This window comes from Schistocerca gregaria, chromosome 3 (genome assembly GCF_023897955.1).
Source record: "Schistocerca gregaria isolate iqSchGreg1 chromosome 3, iqSchGreg1.2, whole genome shotgun sequence".
Taxonomy (NCBI): Eukaryota; Metazoa; Arthropoda; class Insecta; order Orthoptera; family Acrididae; genus Schistocerca; species Schistocerca gregaria.
This window is the reverse complement of record NC_064922.1, coordinates 383097395-383111134: the sequence shown is the minus strand read 5'-3', so window position 1 is coordinate 383111134 and position 13740 is coordinate 383097395. Positions and strand designations below refer to the sequence as shown.

At 44.4% G+C, this 13740-nt stretch overlaps 1 protein-coding gene across 2 annotated transcripts in view; it reads right to left on the bottom strand.

Moving 5' to 3' along the window:
* Positions 1–13740, bottom strand: part of LOC126355018 (condensin complex subunit 3) — a 196918-nt gene that overhangs the window by 25134 nt on the left and 158044 nt on the right. For both annotated transcript variants that reach the window (XM_050005161.1, XM_050005162.1), the window contains exons 18-20: positions 9916–10248; positions 9210–9308; positions 8815–8916 (exon numbers count right to left, since the gene is read on the bottom strand). In XM_050005161.1, coding sequence (XP_049861118.1) covers positions 8815–8916; positions 9210–9308; positions 9916–10248 — 534 coding nt within the window. The remainder of the gene's footprint in view (positions 1–8814; positions 8917–9209; positions 9309–9915; positions 10249–13740) is intronic.

The window sequence follows — 13740 nt, the reverse complement described above, 5'->3', positions numbered from 1 at the left end:
TCTGCAAATGGCCAAGACAAGAGTGCCCGTTATATCAAAATGTCATTGAAGCATTCACAAAGTATTCTCTGGCAAAACAAGTATGTAGGAAACATACACTCAGCTGTAGACAGCAAAACTTTTGGAACTGTTAAAACACTATTGTCTGGTGACATTTAGTGTAGATCACTCCAGGCAAAGTTAGTGCGATACACCTGCTAGTGAACACTGAAAGACTGTTCAAAAATGGTAGTCTTCATCCATTTTGTTTAGAAAAGCGCTTGTTTATGTAATTACATAATAAAACTATACACAATGGCAAGTATGATCAGCCTGGTGTACAGGAAGGTCACAATGAGGGAAAAAGAATACGAATTTACTGTAGAATCTTTACTTTTGTTTTTAATTCCGTATCTTCATTGTTTTACTTTGCTATGTCACATAAAAAATGTACGTTTTTGGTCTGTGATTGTAAAATACTGATCATATGCTCAAATTCATTCATTTGAAACTGAATTGTCCTTTGCAACGAGCTGGGAAAATTAATTGCAAGTATACAAACTGAGTAAGCCCTTGTTGCAGTACACTGAAACATGCATATTAGAAAGTAATTTTCCAAGAGCTGCACAGAAGAACGGATGGGACTATACTTAAAGTTTAAACATTGACTGCCATGATGGTGCAAAAATTCTGAAAATGTTGTGTAATAGAACTCAAGAAAATGGGATTCAGAAGTTCACACAGCTTTATAACTATCACTGGACAATCTTGGAATTGTTTGGATAATTTTATTTTTTCCCTTTCAAGTGAACCACCTCATCAACACAAAAAAATGAAGTATCATGGTGTAGTTTGCAGCAGTGTATACATTCAGAGTGTATGAAAATTAATCTGAGAGTGATAAATACAATAAATCAATCCACCCTCACCTCTTTTTTTCTGCACTGTAATGAGTAGCTGGTCTGATAAACCTGCGCTGCACCACGTGACAAGCATCTGTGAAACAGTCTTTACTCTACCGCTGTTCATGCTGGGCAAAGGAGATGGATGTGAACCTAGAGGCCTTTATTCCTGTGTTCTACCATAGAAACAATTTTTGTGAAGTGAGGAAAGAATAATAAATTAATGTGGATATTTTCCTCTTCTTTATTACTGATGTGTAGACACAAATACAGTGCCTCTAAAATTATTTTGAGCCTTGCAATTTAATGAAAACAGGCGGCCACAAGAAGTCTTTCAATTGGCACTCTTTGTTGGAGCACATGCATCTGCACATTTACTGTCCCTATACATGTACTAACGACATTGCCAACCTAGCAGTTTCAACATATTGCATACGAAACGTCAACACTGCTGCCCTGCACCCCGTTAGTGTACCATTTTGAACATACCCGTAAAAAGCATAGCAGCAAACAACCAACTTGATTTATAAATCAACAGCCTGTGACTGTGATGATGGCTCCTCCAAGGTACTCCCGCCATTGCTGGCACAGCCGCGTGACACCTGATAAAAATTAATGGGTGCTGAACTTATCTTCACGAAAGCAAATAAAGTTATGCAGCACACAAGCCATTATTTTACTATTGTTACAATGCAGTCCTTGTTTTATGCGGCTGACCCCTCAAACACACTAAATTTGAATGTTAACATCCCGACAGTGCATTTGACACTTCTGATCTGTACATATTTGAAAACTAGGTATTGCATAATTCAACAATTTTAGGAAATGGCTGCGTTAAGTATGATATTAAAGGAGAAAGTATCTTCCACAATGAGGTAGTAGAGAAATATCTCATAATTCGAATTTCCTGGCGAAGAAGTACGATATGGAAAATTCAGTTTATGTTCTGTGAGATATCAACCAAATGAAGAGTGGTAAAGTATCACTTCGTTGCTGTTCTTTCCATGATTCCCACCATCGGCCAGCATAAACATGCCATAAGCATCAGCGACAGCCATCACCACAATTGAAAAATAACCTTTGTAGCTTGTGGTTCGAGATTATTTGACAGTCTGGCAATTCCACAATTCGGCATACTGATCTGCAAAAACTTTCCACATACATTGATCCTGAACAGGCATAAATACTGAATGAAGACGAATCAAGAAATCTTCAGATGTTGATCAAACAATGTTATTGATGGCACCTTTTTCTCTGTAAAATTGAAGAGCTAGGTCTTGAAAGCTGCCTGCTGAAGCCAAATACCTGCAATGATAGTTAATGAGTATTTACTCGTGAGACGTTGTACTAGAAATTAATAAAGTAATACAAATTACTGGAAAATTTGCAGAGCTTCTACATGTTACAACCCCGCTAACTTATATGACCACAAACATGTCATGTTTTGCAAGTACAGAAACAGATATAAACTTAAGTCATTTTTAAGGACATATCTTCTTTGTATTTGCTTTAGTTTCAAAACAGATTTGCCACAAACAAAGGAAAACATCAGTACTTCTTTTGGAAGGTTGTTGAAGCCTCAGAAATCTGTCTAGGAAAAACTTAAGAAACCCATTATTTGTCACCCCTCTACCCCAACCTATCGTTCTTTCGCTTGAACACGAAGGGGCCTTCCTGTATGGGAGCCTCTAGTGAACAACTGACTACCACAGAAACTAAAACTGGCACGTTGTGATACATTGGAAGAAATATGTGATGTGGTTGACTATGACACAGTACAATTAAACTTCCCTCGGAGGCAGAAGCCAATAGGAAAGATGTCAACAAAGTATTTGCCAACTGACTGAAAAAAAGGTGAAAATATACTAGCAGTCACTCAATGATGATGCTGAATGGATGACTTTAGCCTATGCTCTCTGATTTCAGGAAACTTTATAACATGTAAAAGAACTGAAAGCTAAATTCCTGTTACCTCTTGAAGAGCAGCTGCATGAAGCCAAGGAGGACACATTAGGTTTGTCCTTATAATTGTGGGGTTCTTCAAGTTCTTCAAACACATTTTCTACCCCTATACAGAGTTCACCATCCACTACAATGCTGTTGATGACAATCTCACTTCAAATGCATCAGTGTTTTTTCTGACTACCACCCCAGATGAATCTTATACTACCTTGTGAAACAAAACATTTGTCCCATTATTAATTTATAACCATTATTTATATTCATTACATCCTTTGTTTCAATGACTGCTTCATAGCCTGTGCCATATGGATCCCTCTCATCAACACCACCTTTTCTGAATTGCGCAAGTGGGAACTTTCCCTGCAATATATTCTATGAGCCTGTAACAACCTTGGCCTCCTCAACCTTCGTTAGACATTGCCTAACCCATCCAGCCCCTTTCCTGTTCCAATTCCAGCGCTACACAGCCCTCATTCCACCATTGCATCCAGTCTTTTTACTTCCTCCTTTTCCACTAATCCCCATCCCCTCCCCACCCTATGTCTAACCTCCCGACTGCACATAGGTGCCCAACCCTCTCTCCACCTCGTCCCTGTGCACTCCCCTGCACTTCATTCTCTGCCACCCCTGCTCTACTATCCCCCCGCCTACCCGCCCCCGCCATCTCCTTACCCCCACCCAGTTACCATTTTCCTGTCATGCACTGATGGGCTGATGCTTGCACAGTGGCTTCAGTTGTCTGAGACTGCAGTCGTGTGTGAGTTGTATTTGCACGAGTGTGTGTGTGTGTGTGTGTGTGTGTGTGTGTGTGTGTGTGTGTGTGTGTGTGTGTGTGTGTGTGTGTGTGTGTGTGCTATTTCTGACGAAATCCTTACTCTTCTCTTGTGAATACAGGGTTATAAATACACAATCAAACAGGGATAATGCAGGAGGTGGTTTAATAATGAATAAAAAGGCCAAGATAGACGCGAAGCCCACACCTGCTACAGTAGTACAAGTTTATATGCCAACTAGCTCTGCAGATGACGAAGAAATTGGTGAAATGTACGATGAGATAAAAGGAATTATTCAGATAGTGAAGGGAGACGAAAATTTAATAGTCACGGGTGACTGGAATTCAATAGTAGGAAAAGAAGGAGAAGGAAACATAGTAGGTGAATATGGAATGGGGTCAAGGAATGAAAGAGGAAGCCGCCTGGTAGAATTTTGCACAGAGCATAACTTAATCATAGCTAATACTTGGTTCAAGAATCATAAAAGAAGGTTGTATACATGGAAGAACCCTGGAGATACTAAAAGGTATCAGATAGATTGTATAATGGTAAGACAGAGATTTAGGAACCAGATTTTAAATTGTAGGACATTTCCAGGAGCAGATGTGGACTCTGGCCACAATCTATTGGTTATGAACGATAGATTAAAACTGAAGAAACTGCAAAAAGCTGGGAATTTAAGGAGATGGGACCTGGATAAGTTGAAAGAACCAGAGGTTGTAGAGAGTTTCAGGGAGAGCATTAGGGAACAATTGACAAGTATGGGGGACAGAATACAGTAGACGAAGAATGGGTAGCTTTGAGAGATGAAATAGCGAAAGCAGCAGAGGATGAAGCAGGTAAAAAGTCGAGGGCTAATAGAGTTTAATTGATGAAAGGAGAAAATACAAAAGTGCAGTAAATAAAGCAAGTAAAAAGGAATACGAAAGTCTCAAATATGAGATAGACAGGAAGTGCAAAATGGCTAAGCAGAGATGGCCAGAGGACAAATGTAAGGATGTAGAGGCTTATCTCACTAGGGGTAAGATAGATACTGCTTACAGGAAAATTAAAGAGACCTTTGGAGAAAGGAGAACCGCTTGAATGAATATCAAGAGCTTTGATGGAAATCCAGTTCTAAGCAAAGAAGGGAAAGCATATACAGGGTCTATACAAGGGCAATGTACTTCAGAACAATATCATACAAATGGAAGAGGATGTAGATGAAAATGAAATGGGAGATATGATACTGCGTGAAGAGTTTGACAGAGCACTGACAGTGCCGAAACAAGGCCCAGGAGTAGACAACATTCCATTAGAACTACTGACAGCCTTGGTAGAGCCAGTCCTGACAGAACACTACCATCTGGTGTGCAAGATGTATGAGACAGGCTAAATTCCCTCAGACTTTAAGAAGAATATAATAATTCCAATCCCAAAGAAAGCAGGTGTTGACAGATATGAAAATTACCGAACTATCAGTTTAATAAGTCACAGCTGCAAAATACTAATGCGAATTCTTTACAGACGAATGGAAAAACTGATAGAACCGACCTCAGGGAAGATCAGTTTGGATTCCGTAGGAATGTTGGAACACGTGAGGCAATACTGACCCTACGACTTATCTTAGAAGAAAGATTTAGGAAAGGCAAACCCACATTTCTAGCATTTGTAGACTTAGAGAAAGCTTTTTACACTGTTGATTGTAATACTCTCTCTCAAATTCTGAAGGTGGCAGGGGTAAAATACAGGGATCGAAAGGCTATTTACAATTTGTACAGAAATCAAGATGGCAGTTAAGAGTCGACGGGTATGAAAGGGAAGCAGTGGTTGGGGAGGGACCGAGAGAGGGTTGTAGCCTATCCCCGATGTTATTCAATCTGTATATTGAGCAAGCAGTGAAGGGAAGAAAAGAAAAGTTCGGAGTAGGTATTAAAATCCATGGAGAAGAAATAAAAACTTTGAGGTTCGCCGATGACATTGTAATTCTGTCAGAGACGGCAAAGGATTTGGAAGAGCAGTTGAACGGAATGGACAGTGTCTTGAAAGAAGGATATAAGATGAATATCAACAAAAGTAAAATGAGGATAATGGAATGTAGTCGAGTTAAGTCGGGTGATGCTGAGGGAATTAGATTAGGAAATGAGACCCTTAAAGTAGTAAAGGAGTTCTGGTATTTGGGGAGCAAAATAACTGATGATGGTAGAGAGGATATAAAATGTAGACTGGCAACGACAAGGAAAGCGTTTCTGAAGAAGAGAAGTTTGTTAACATCGGGTATAGATTTAAGTGTCAGGAAGTCGTTTCTGAAAGTATCTGTAGGGAGTGTAGCCATGTACGGATGTGAAACATGGACGATAAATAGTTTGGACAAGAAGAGAATAGAAGCTTTTGAAATTTGGTGCTACAGAAGAATGCTCATGATTAGATGGGTAGATCACGTAACTAATGAGGAGGTATTGAATAGAACATGGGAGAAGAGGAGTTTGTGGCACAACTTGATAAGAAGAAGGGATCGGTTGGTAGGACATGTCCTGAGGCATCAAGGGATCACCAGTTTAGTATTGGAGAGCAGCATGGAGGGTAAAAATTGTAGAGGGAGACCAAGAGATGAATACACTAAGCAGATTCAGAAGGATGTAGGCTGCAGTAGGTACTGGGAGATGAAGACCACAGCAACAACATCGTGAAGTACTTTTCATTAACCAGGCTGATGACAATTCTCATGCCCTGTAACTAGATGTTTTGTATAAATCATTCTCAAGTTCTCTATAGTTATTCAATGACGATATTTCCTGTGAATGACTACTTTACTGCTTTTTAAGATGTCAGACCTCTTAATGCTCACACAATGTAACTGTGGTGCAATATGACCAATAATCAGTTTTTGACACAACAGAGAAAGTACTTAATTGTCTGTCACATATGTGTCTGCATGATTGCTTTATGGTAACTGTTGAAAGGGGTAATCACTGCTTTTTTTAAAAGTATTTACTATTCCCCATGTTACGAACTAATTGCATATTGTCAATCTGACCATCAAGCTAGTGTTACTAATCCACAGGTGACCAAACAACTATCTCCTCATACAGAACAAACTGCCTTCTGCAATGCAGAAGGAGAGTACTCTACAACTAACTGCTGGGTTCAAGTCTTAACTAACGTCAGTATCATTCACAGAATATCGCCTCACGCAGGCCATCAGCTGAAACCATTTAAAGGTATTTATTATCGAGAGTGGTAAGATGCTTACAAGTTAAAATAGAGGTAACTCTGTGCGGCGAACTGCCTCGCAGAGTTTGTACTTTTAGTTAAGCACCCAATACAAGGTGTGGCTATAAAATAACTTCACATAAATTTTCCGTTCATGGAAACCATGCTGGAGGTCCTTCTCTGTGGGCTCCTTGATGACATGCATAGCTTTTTATTTCGCTGCTTCAGTGGACTGAAATCTTATTCGTTTTACTGCAGATTTGGCCTTGGTGAATACATAGAAGTCACATGGCACTAGGTCACACAAATAAGATGGGTGGTCTAACACAGTGATGCTGTATGTCACTAGAAACCTCTTAACAGACTTTGTAGCATGAGACAGTGTGTTGTCTGATGCAGAACCCATGACTCATTCTTCCACATGTCAGATTTTCTTTTCCCCCCTCGCTCATAGAGTTGAGCAAGAACCTCAAGGTAGTAATACTGATTATTTGTTTGACCTTCAGGGACTCAGTGAGTTACACAGTATCATTCGTATTGAAAATAACTACCATCATTGCTGTGAATCTTTGTTCGCCATTCGAGGTTTTTTCATTGAATTCGGCCCTGCCAATGCATGGATTGGCATTTAGTTTCTGCATCATCAGTGAAAACCCAAAGTTAGTCCAATATCATCACTCTCGCCCAGAAACTACAATAATTTTCAATGATATTCAAAGTATCAATACAAACATTTTCATGAGCTGCTTTTTGTTTAATTGTGAGAATTTTTGACACCAGTTTCACACACACTTTCCTCATTTTAAATTGACTACGTAAAATATGCCTTACGCATTCTTTGGCAATTCCTAAAATTTTAGCAATTGATGAGGTACTTAACTGACAGTCAAAGGCAGGTTTCAGCAACAGTTTTTCCAAGTTTCATGTAAAGCTGACGACAATTTATTGTTCTATTTTTGCACTTATAATTTTTTTCTGTCAAAACAAAATAACAGCTCTTGCACAAATTAAAGTCAGTGTTACAATGATTTGTCTACGGACAACACAGATGCCACATTGGACTGAGGAGGATTCACAGCTATTGGTCTTTCATCTCTGGCATATGCGTGACATTGGTCACGTTATTTTATAGCCACACCTCATTTATTGAAAAAAATGCTCAGCCCTACCGCAGGTCTTTGGGACGCACTGGTAACTGTACAGTTGCAGATTGAGTAAAAACTTTTTAGGACTATAAGCTTTCCAATTATGGCCAGATAAAAAAACCGCACCATATTCCTAATGTTACTGCTTTGCTAGCATACTTATGCAGTGCCCCATTCAGTTTTCATGCTAGGTCTTCCACTGTTCTTATGATGGACAACTGCAACATTTTCCAGTTGAAGACACCCAGGAACAAATCCATATGCAGATACATATTTGTATTTGAATTCAAATGACTTCAACTGTCTTCACCCACTGCAGTGTGAAGGTGTTCTAAATGAACTACTATACGGGGATTATGAAAGCTCTCATCAAACCAGACTGGTTACTGAGTTAAAACACCTAAAATCAGTTTTCTGGGAGAAAGGGATGTAACAATCTCCAAATCTGACACCAAAGGAGAATATCCTTCATGTATTTGGAAAAACAGGAGTAAAACACCTATACTAATAGCGTATTTAATGTTGACGAGAAACACATTTGCTAAAACTGGAAGAATTTTCTGTAAAAACAATATCGTGCATAATATGCACAACCAAAGCTTTAAAGTCTCTGAAGGACGACCTGGTATTCAAAACGAAAGTAGAAACAAGTGCCAGCCAAAATTGCCAGCTGCTGCAGAGCACTGCCTCTCTATAGGACACAGTATGAAGTATGACAGTGTATTTGAAAGGAATCGATTGATTTCTGAGCTGCATATGTAAGAGCAGTTCAAGATCACTGTATGCTGGGAAAACCTAAAATCAAATTTCAGTGTGCGTACTGAATCATACACAAATGTGAGGGCATTTTATCAAACTTACTTGCTGTGAAATATTTTTTTTGCTTAGGGTTTTGCTTTTCTTGCTAGCTTCAGTTTCATTACCACCCTCAGGTTGATCAGCTATGACATTTTCTTCTGCGACCTGAAAACCAACAGAAATACTTTATTGAGAAATACATTATACCTTTACTTAGTTCCAACTGTCTTCAATATACTTAGTAAAGGAAGCTGGTTATGTAAAACAGCAGTCATTCTTATTCATATAAATGCATGTGTGAATGTGTATTTGCAGTACAGATATTGTGCATTCACTTAAATTACTCTTAGAACAATTTAAATTATTTTACAAAAATAAGTCACTTTAAATTTAAAGATATTTTCACTTAATACATCTGAGTCATAGTCTGAAGAAATTATAGATGGATATTAACTCACTTGTGGCGAAATTACTTCTGGAGAAATGTTGTTTTGATTTTCTGTCAACAATTCCTCATGAACAACAGGCAGATTACATTCACTATCCATCTCCCTTTCCTGTAACAAAAGAAATGAAGATAATGGTAAACAGAACTTATATACTAAATTAGAGATGTGATATACATATCTTGTCATTTCAAGAATTAGTCCATGGGCTCACTTTTATTTCAGATTTTAGTAGCAACAAACTAAACTGAGAGAAAGAAACTGAAAGAATTGCTACTCTTCACAACACAGAAATCACTAACTATAATATTGTTATCACACACACAAAATGAATCAACAAATCTGGTATGCTACAGTTAGCTCTAAAACTTCTTACTACTACTGGTGACATTTTGGGCAATCACAACAAAAGTTTAACAGTGACATTACTGAAACCAACCGGCATATAAGTTTTGGAACCCTCTACAGCACAACTTTCAATTACATCAGCAGTTTATCAAAAGTGCATTACCACGGTGTTCACTGACAAATCTCGAACGCCTAAACAGGAGGGGTGGGGGAAGGTAGCAATAACCCAAAGTAAATAATTATTCATTTGTTCTCATTGTGGCAACTGTTTCTTCATGTCTGATTGAGAACACATAGCTATTTGGGCACTTATTGATACAGTAGTTTCAGTTCAAAATATTCCAAGTATCACTTATGCTCAAGAACTTACAGCGATAAAGTCTCCATCTTCACTATCAAGACTCAAGGCTCGTCTCGCATCTCTAATTGCGATTTCTAGGGGTGAACTCTGTGTTTTCCTAGTTTTCTTTTTTCTGTTTGTAGTGGCATCTGCAGTGCGTTTTGTCTTCTTCAGCGTTTTTCCCTCTTCCTCACTCATTTCACCATCTGAGCCACCACTGAGTGAGAGAAGATCATTGCCTTGTGGGTGTTCCATATTTCCATTTACTTCACCACCAGTCAATTTTGATTGGGAGTCAGGACCTCTTTCCAAAATTTGCTCAAACTTCTTCACATAATTTATTAGTGACTTCTCAAGAACAACCTGAAAATATAAATAGCAGAAAATAGTTCACATAAATGTGCAACTATCTACAATTTGCACCAAACTATAGCTGAAACGAATAGTTTATAAGAAAATATATTTGCTGCACTAAAGTAAACAGCATTAGGAAAACACTGAATACAACAGCAAACAAATATTTTTTAATAATAATAATAATAATAATAATAATAATAATGCTGCGACAAGAACAAAAAGATGGAAGAGGAGGAGGAAGAAAAAATGACTACTTAATTAGTAACAAGAAGAATTTATGATCTGTAAATGACCACAAATTTGTTTAATTACTTTCATCTCAGACTGTAAATCTGACTATCCCAAACATGCAGAAACAGTTTTTATAATATGTATCCATTGAAGTTAACTTGGGAAAGATGAAGAGCTTAATTAACCCTCTCACAAATTGCTTTTGAAAGACTGTCTATATATACCCTACCTAGATTTCCTTTTTTAACAGAGATCTTCTACAATGTCTGAATTCCAATCCTCTACAATCTTTGAATTCAGATCATATTTTCAGTAAAGGGCTTCTATTCAACTTAAAAATTTAGATATCATTTTATTTTCCCCCTTTGTATCACTTCTACAGATGTGTCATTATCTGCTTTGCATTAGACCCACACGACACACTCAAGCACACTGCATGTGTCAAGATAGCAAATGTCATGTAAACAACCTGATGACAGTCTGTGGAATACAGACAATACAAGCTACTTCAATTGTCACTTACATTCAGTAGAATAAAAACACCGATACTCATAAATTTTCATGGAGAGAGACGGGGGAGGGGGGGGGAGAGAGACGGGGGAGGGGGGGGAGAGAGACGGGGGAGGGGGGGGAGAGAGACGGGGGAGGGGGGGGAGAGAGACGGGGGAGGGGGGGGAGAGAGACGGGGGAGGGGGGGGAGAGAGACGGGGGAGGGGGGGGAGAGAGACGGGGGAGGGGGGGGGAGAGAGACGGGGGAGGGGGGGAGAGAGACGGGGGAGGGGGGGAGAGAGACGGGGGAGGGGGGGAGAGAGACGGGGGAGGGGGGGAGAGAGACGGGGGAGGGGGGGAGAGAGACGGGGGAGGGGGGGAGAGAGACGGGGGAGGGGGGGGAGAGAGACGGGGGAGGGGGGGAGAGAGAGACGGGGGAGGGGGGAGAGAGAGACGGGGGAGGGGGGAGAGAGAGACGGGGGAGGGGGGAGAGAGAGACGGGGGAGGGGGGGAGAGAGAGACGGGGGAGGGGGGAGAGAGAGACGGGGGAGGGGGGAGAGAGAGACGGGGGAGGGGGGAGAGAGAGACGGGGGAGGGGGGAGAGAGAGACGGGGGAGGGGGGAGAGAGAGACGGGGGAGGGGGGGAGAGAGACGGGGGAGGGGGGGAGAGAGACGGGGGAGGGGGGGAGAGAGACGGGGGAGGGGGGGAGAGAGACGGGGGAGGGGGGAGAGAGACGGGGGAGGGGGGAGAGAGACGGGGGAGGGGGGAGAGAGACGGGGGAGGGGGGAGAGAGACGGGGGAGGGGGGAGAGAGACGGGGGGAGGGGGGAGAGAGACGGGGGAGGGGGGAGAGAGACGGGGGAGGGGGGAGAGAGACGGGGGAGGGGGGAGAGAGACGGGGGAGGGGGGAGAGAGACGGGGGAGGGGGGAGAGAGACGGGGGAGGGGGGAGAGAGACGGGGGAGGGGGGGAGAGAGACGGGGGAGGGGGGGAGAGAGACGGGGGAGGGGGGAGAGAGACGGGGGAGGGGGGAGAGAGACGGGGGAGGGGGGGAGAGAGACGGGGGAGGGGGGAGAGAGACGGGGGAGGGGGGGAGAGAGACGGGGGAGGGGGGAGAGAGACGGGGGAGGGGGGGAGAGAGACGGGGGAGGGGGGGAGAGAGACGGGGGAGGGGGGGAGAGAGACGGGGGAGGGGGGGAGAGAGACGGGGGAGGGGGGGGAGAGAGACGGGGGAGGGGGGGAGAGAGACGGGGGAGGGGGGGAGAGAGACGGGGGAGGGGGGGAGAGAGACGGGGGAGGGGGGGAGAGAGACGGGGGAGGGGGGAGAGAGACGGGGGAGGGGGGGAGAGAGACGGGGGAGGGGGGAGAGAGACGGGGGAGGGGGGAGAGAGACGGGGGAGGGGGTGAGAGAGACGGGGGAGGGGGGAGAGAGAGACGGGGGAGGGGGGGAGAGAGAGACGGGGGAGGGGGGAGAGAGAGACGGGGGAGGGGGGGAGAGAGAGACGGGGGAGGGGGGAGAGAGAGACGGGGGAGGGGGGGAGAGAGAGACGGGGGAGGGGGGGAGAGAGAGACGGGGGAGGGGGGGAGAGAGAGACGGGGGAGGGGGGGAGAGAGAGAGACGGGGGAGGGGGGAGAGAGAGAGACGGGGGAGGGGGGGAGAGAGAGAGACGGGGGAGGGGGGAGAGAGAGAGACGGGGGAGGGGGGAGAGAGAGAGACGGGGGAGGGGGGAGAGAGAGAGACGGGGGAGGGGGGAGAGAGAGACGGGGGAGGGGGGAGAGAGAGACGGGGGAGGGGGGAGAGAGAGACGGGGGAGGGGGGAGAGAGAGACGGGGGAGGGGGGAGAGAGAGACGGGGGAGGGGGGGAGAGAGAGACGGGGGAGGGGGGGAGAGAGAGACGGGGGAGGGGGGAGAGAGAGACGGGGGAGGGGGGGAGAGAGAGACGGGGGAGGGGGGAGAGAGACGGGGGGAGGGGGGAGAGAGACGGGGGAGGGGGGAGAGAGACGGGGGAGGGGGGAGAGAGACGGGGGAGGGGGGAGAGAGACGGGGGAGGGGGGAGAGAGACGGGGGAGGGGGGGAGAGAGACGGGGGAGGGGGGAGAGAGACGGGGGAGGGGGGAGAGAGACGGGGGAGGGGGAGAGAGACAGGGGAGGGGGAGAGAGACGGGAGGGGGAGAGAGACAGGGGAGGGGGAGAGAGACAGGGGAGGGGGAGAGAGACAGGGGAGGGGGAGAGAGACAGGGGAGGGGGAGAGAGACAGGGGAGGGGGAGAGAGACAGGGGAGGGAGACGGGGGAGGGGGAGAGAGACGGGGAGGGGGGGGGAGAGGGGGAGCGGGGGGAGGGGGGAGAGAGTGGGAGGGGGGAGAGAGGGGGGAGGGGGAGAGGGGGGGAGAGAAGGATACTCTTTCTACTGCAGGCTATTTAAGTGCTAAGGCAACTTTTCACATCTTTCATTTAATAACAGTGATTTGGCAGTCACCATCAGGTTTCGTTCCTCGCTCTGCCTCTCTACCCTCCCACACACTGTCTTGTCAACAATTCTGGCTTCAGCACATATTTTTTCGTTGTGATTAGTGTCTCATCTAACCACTGTGATGTATAAGTGGATCTGCTGTCAATGTGCCCACAGCTTGAGTAATGCACATGCTACCTCTGTTAGAGACGCTATCTGATGCTCGCAAGTGTAGCGTTTCTGCACCATCATCCTGGCCTGACTACATGAAGCCTTTTAACTCTCCTGCCTTGTCCTAATATTTATCTCTCTTTTTCCTATGCACATGA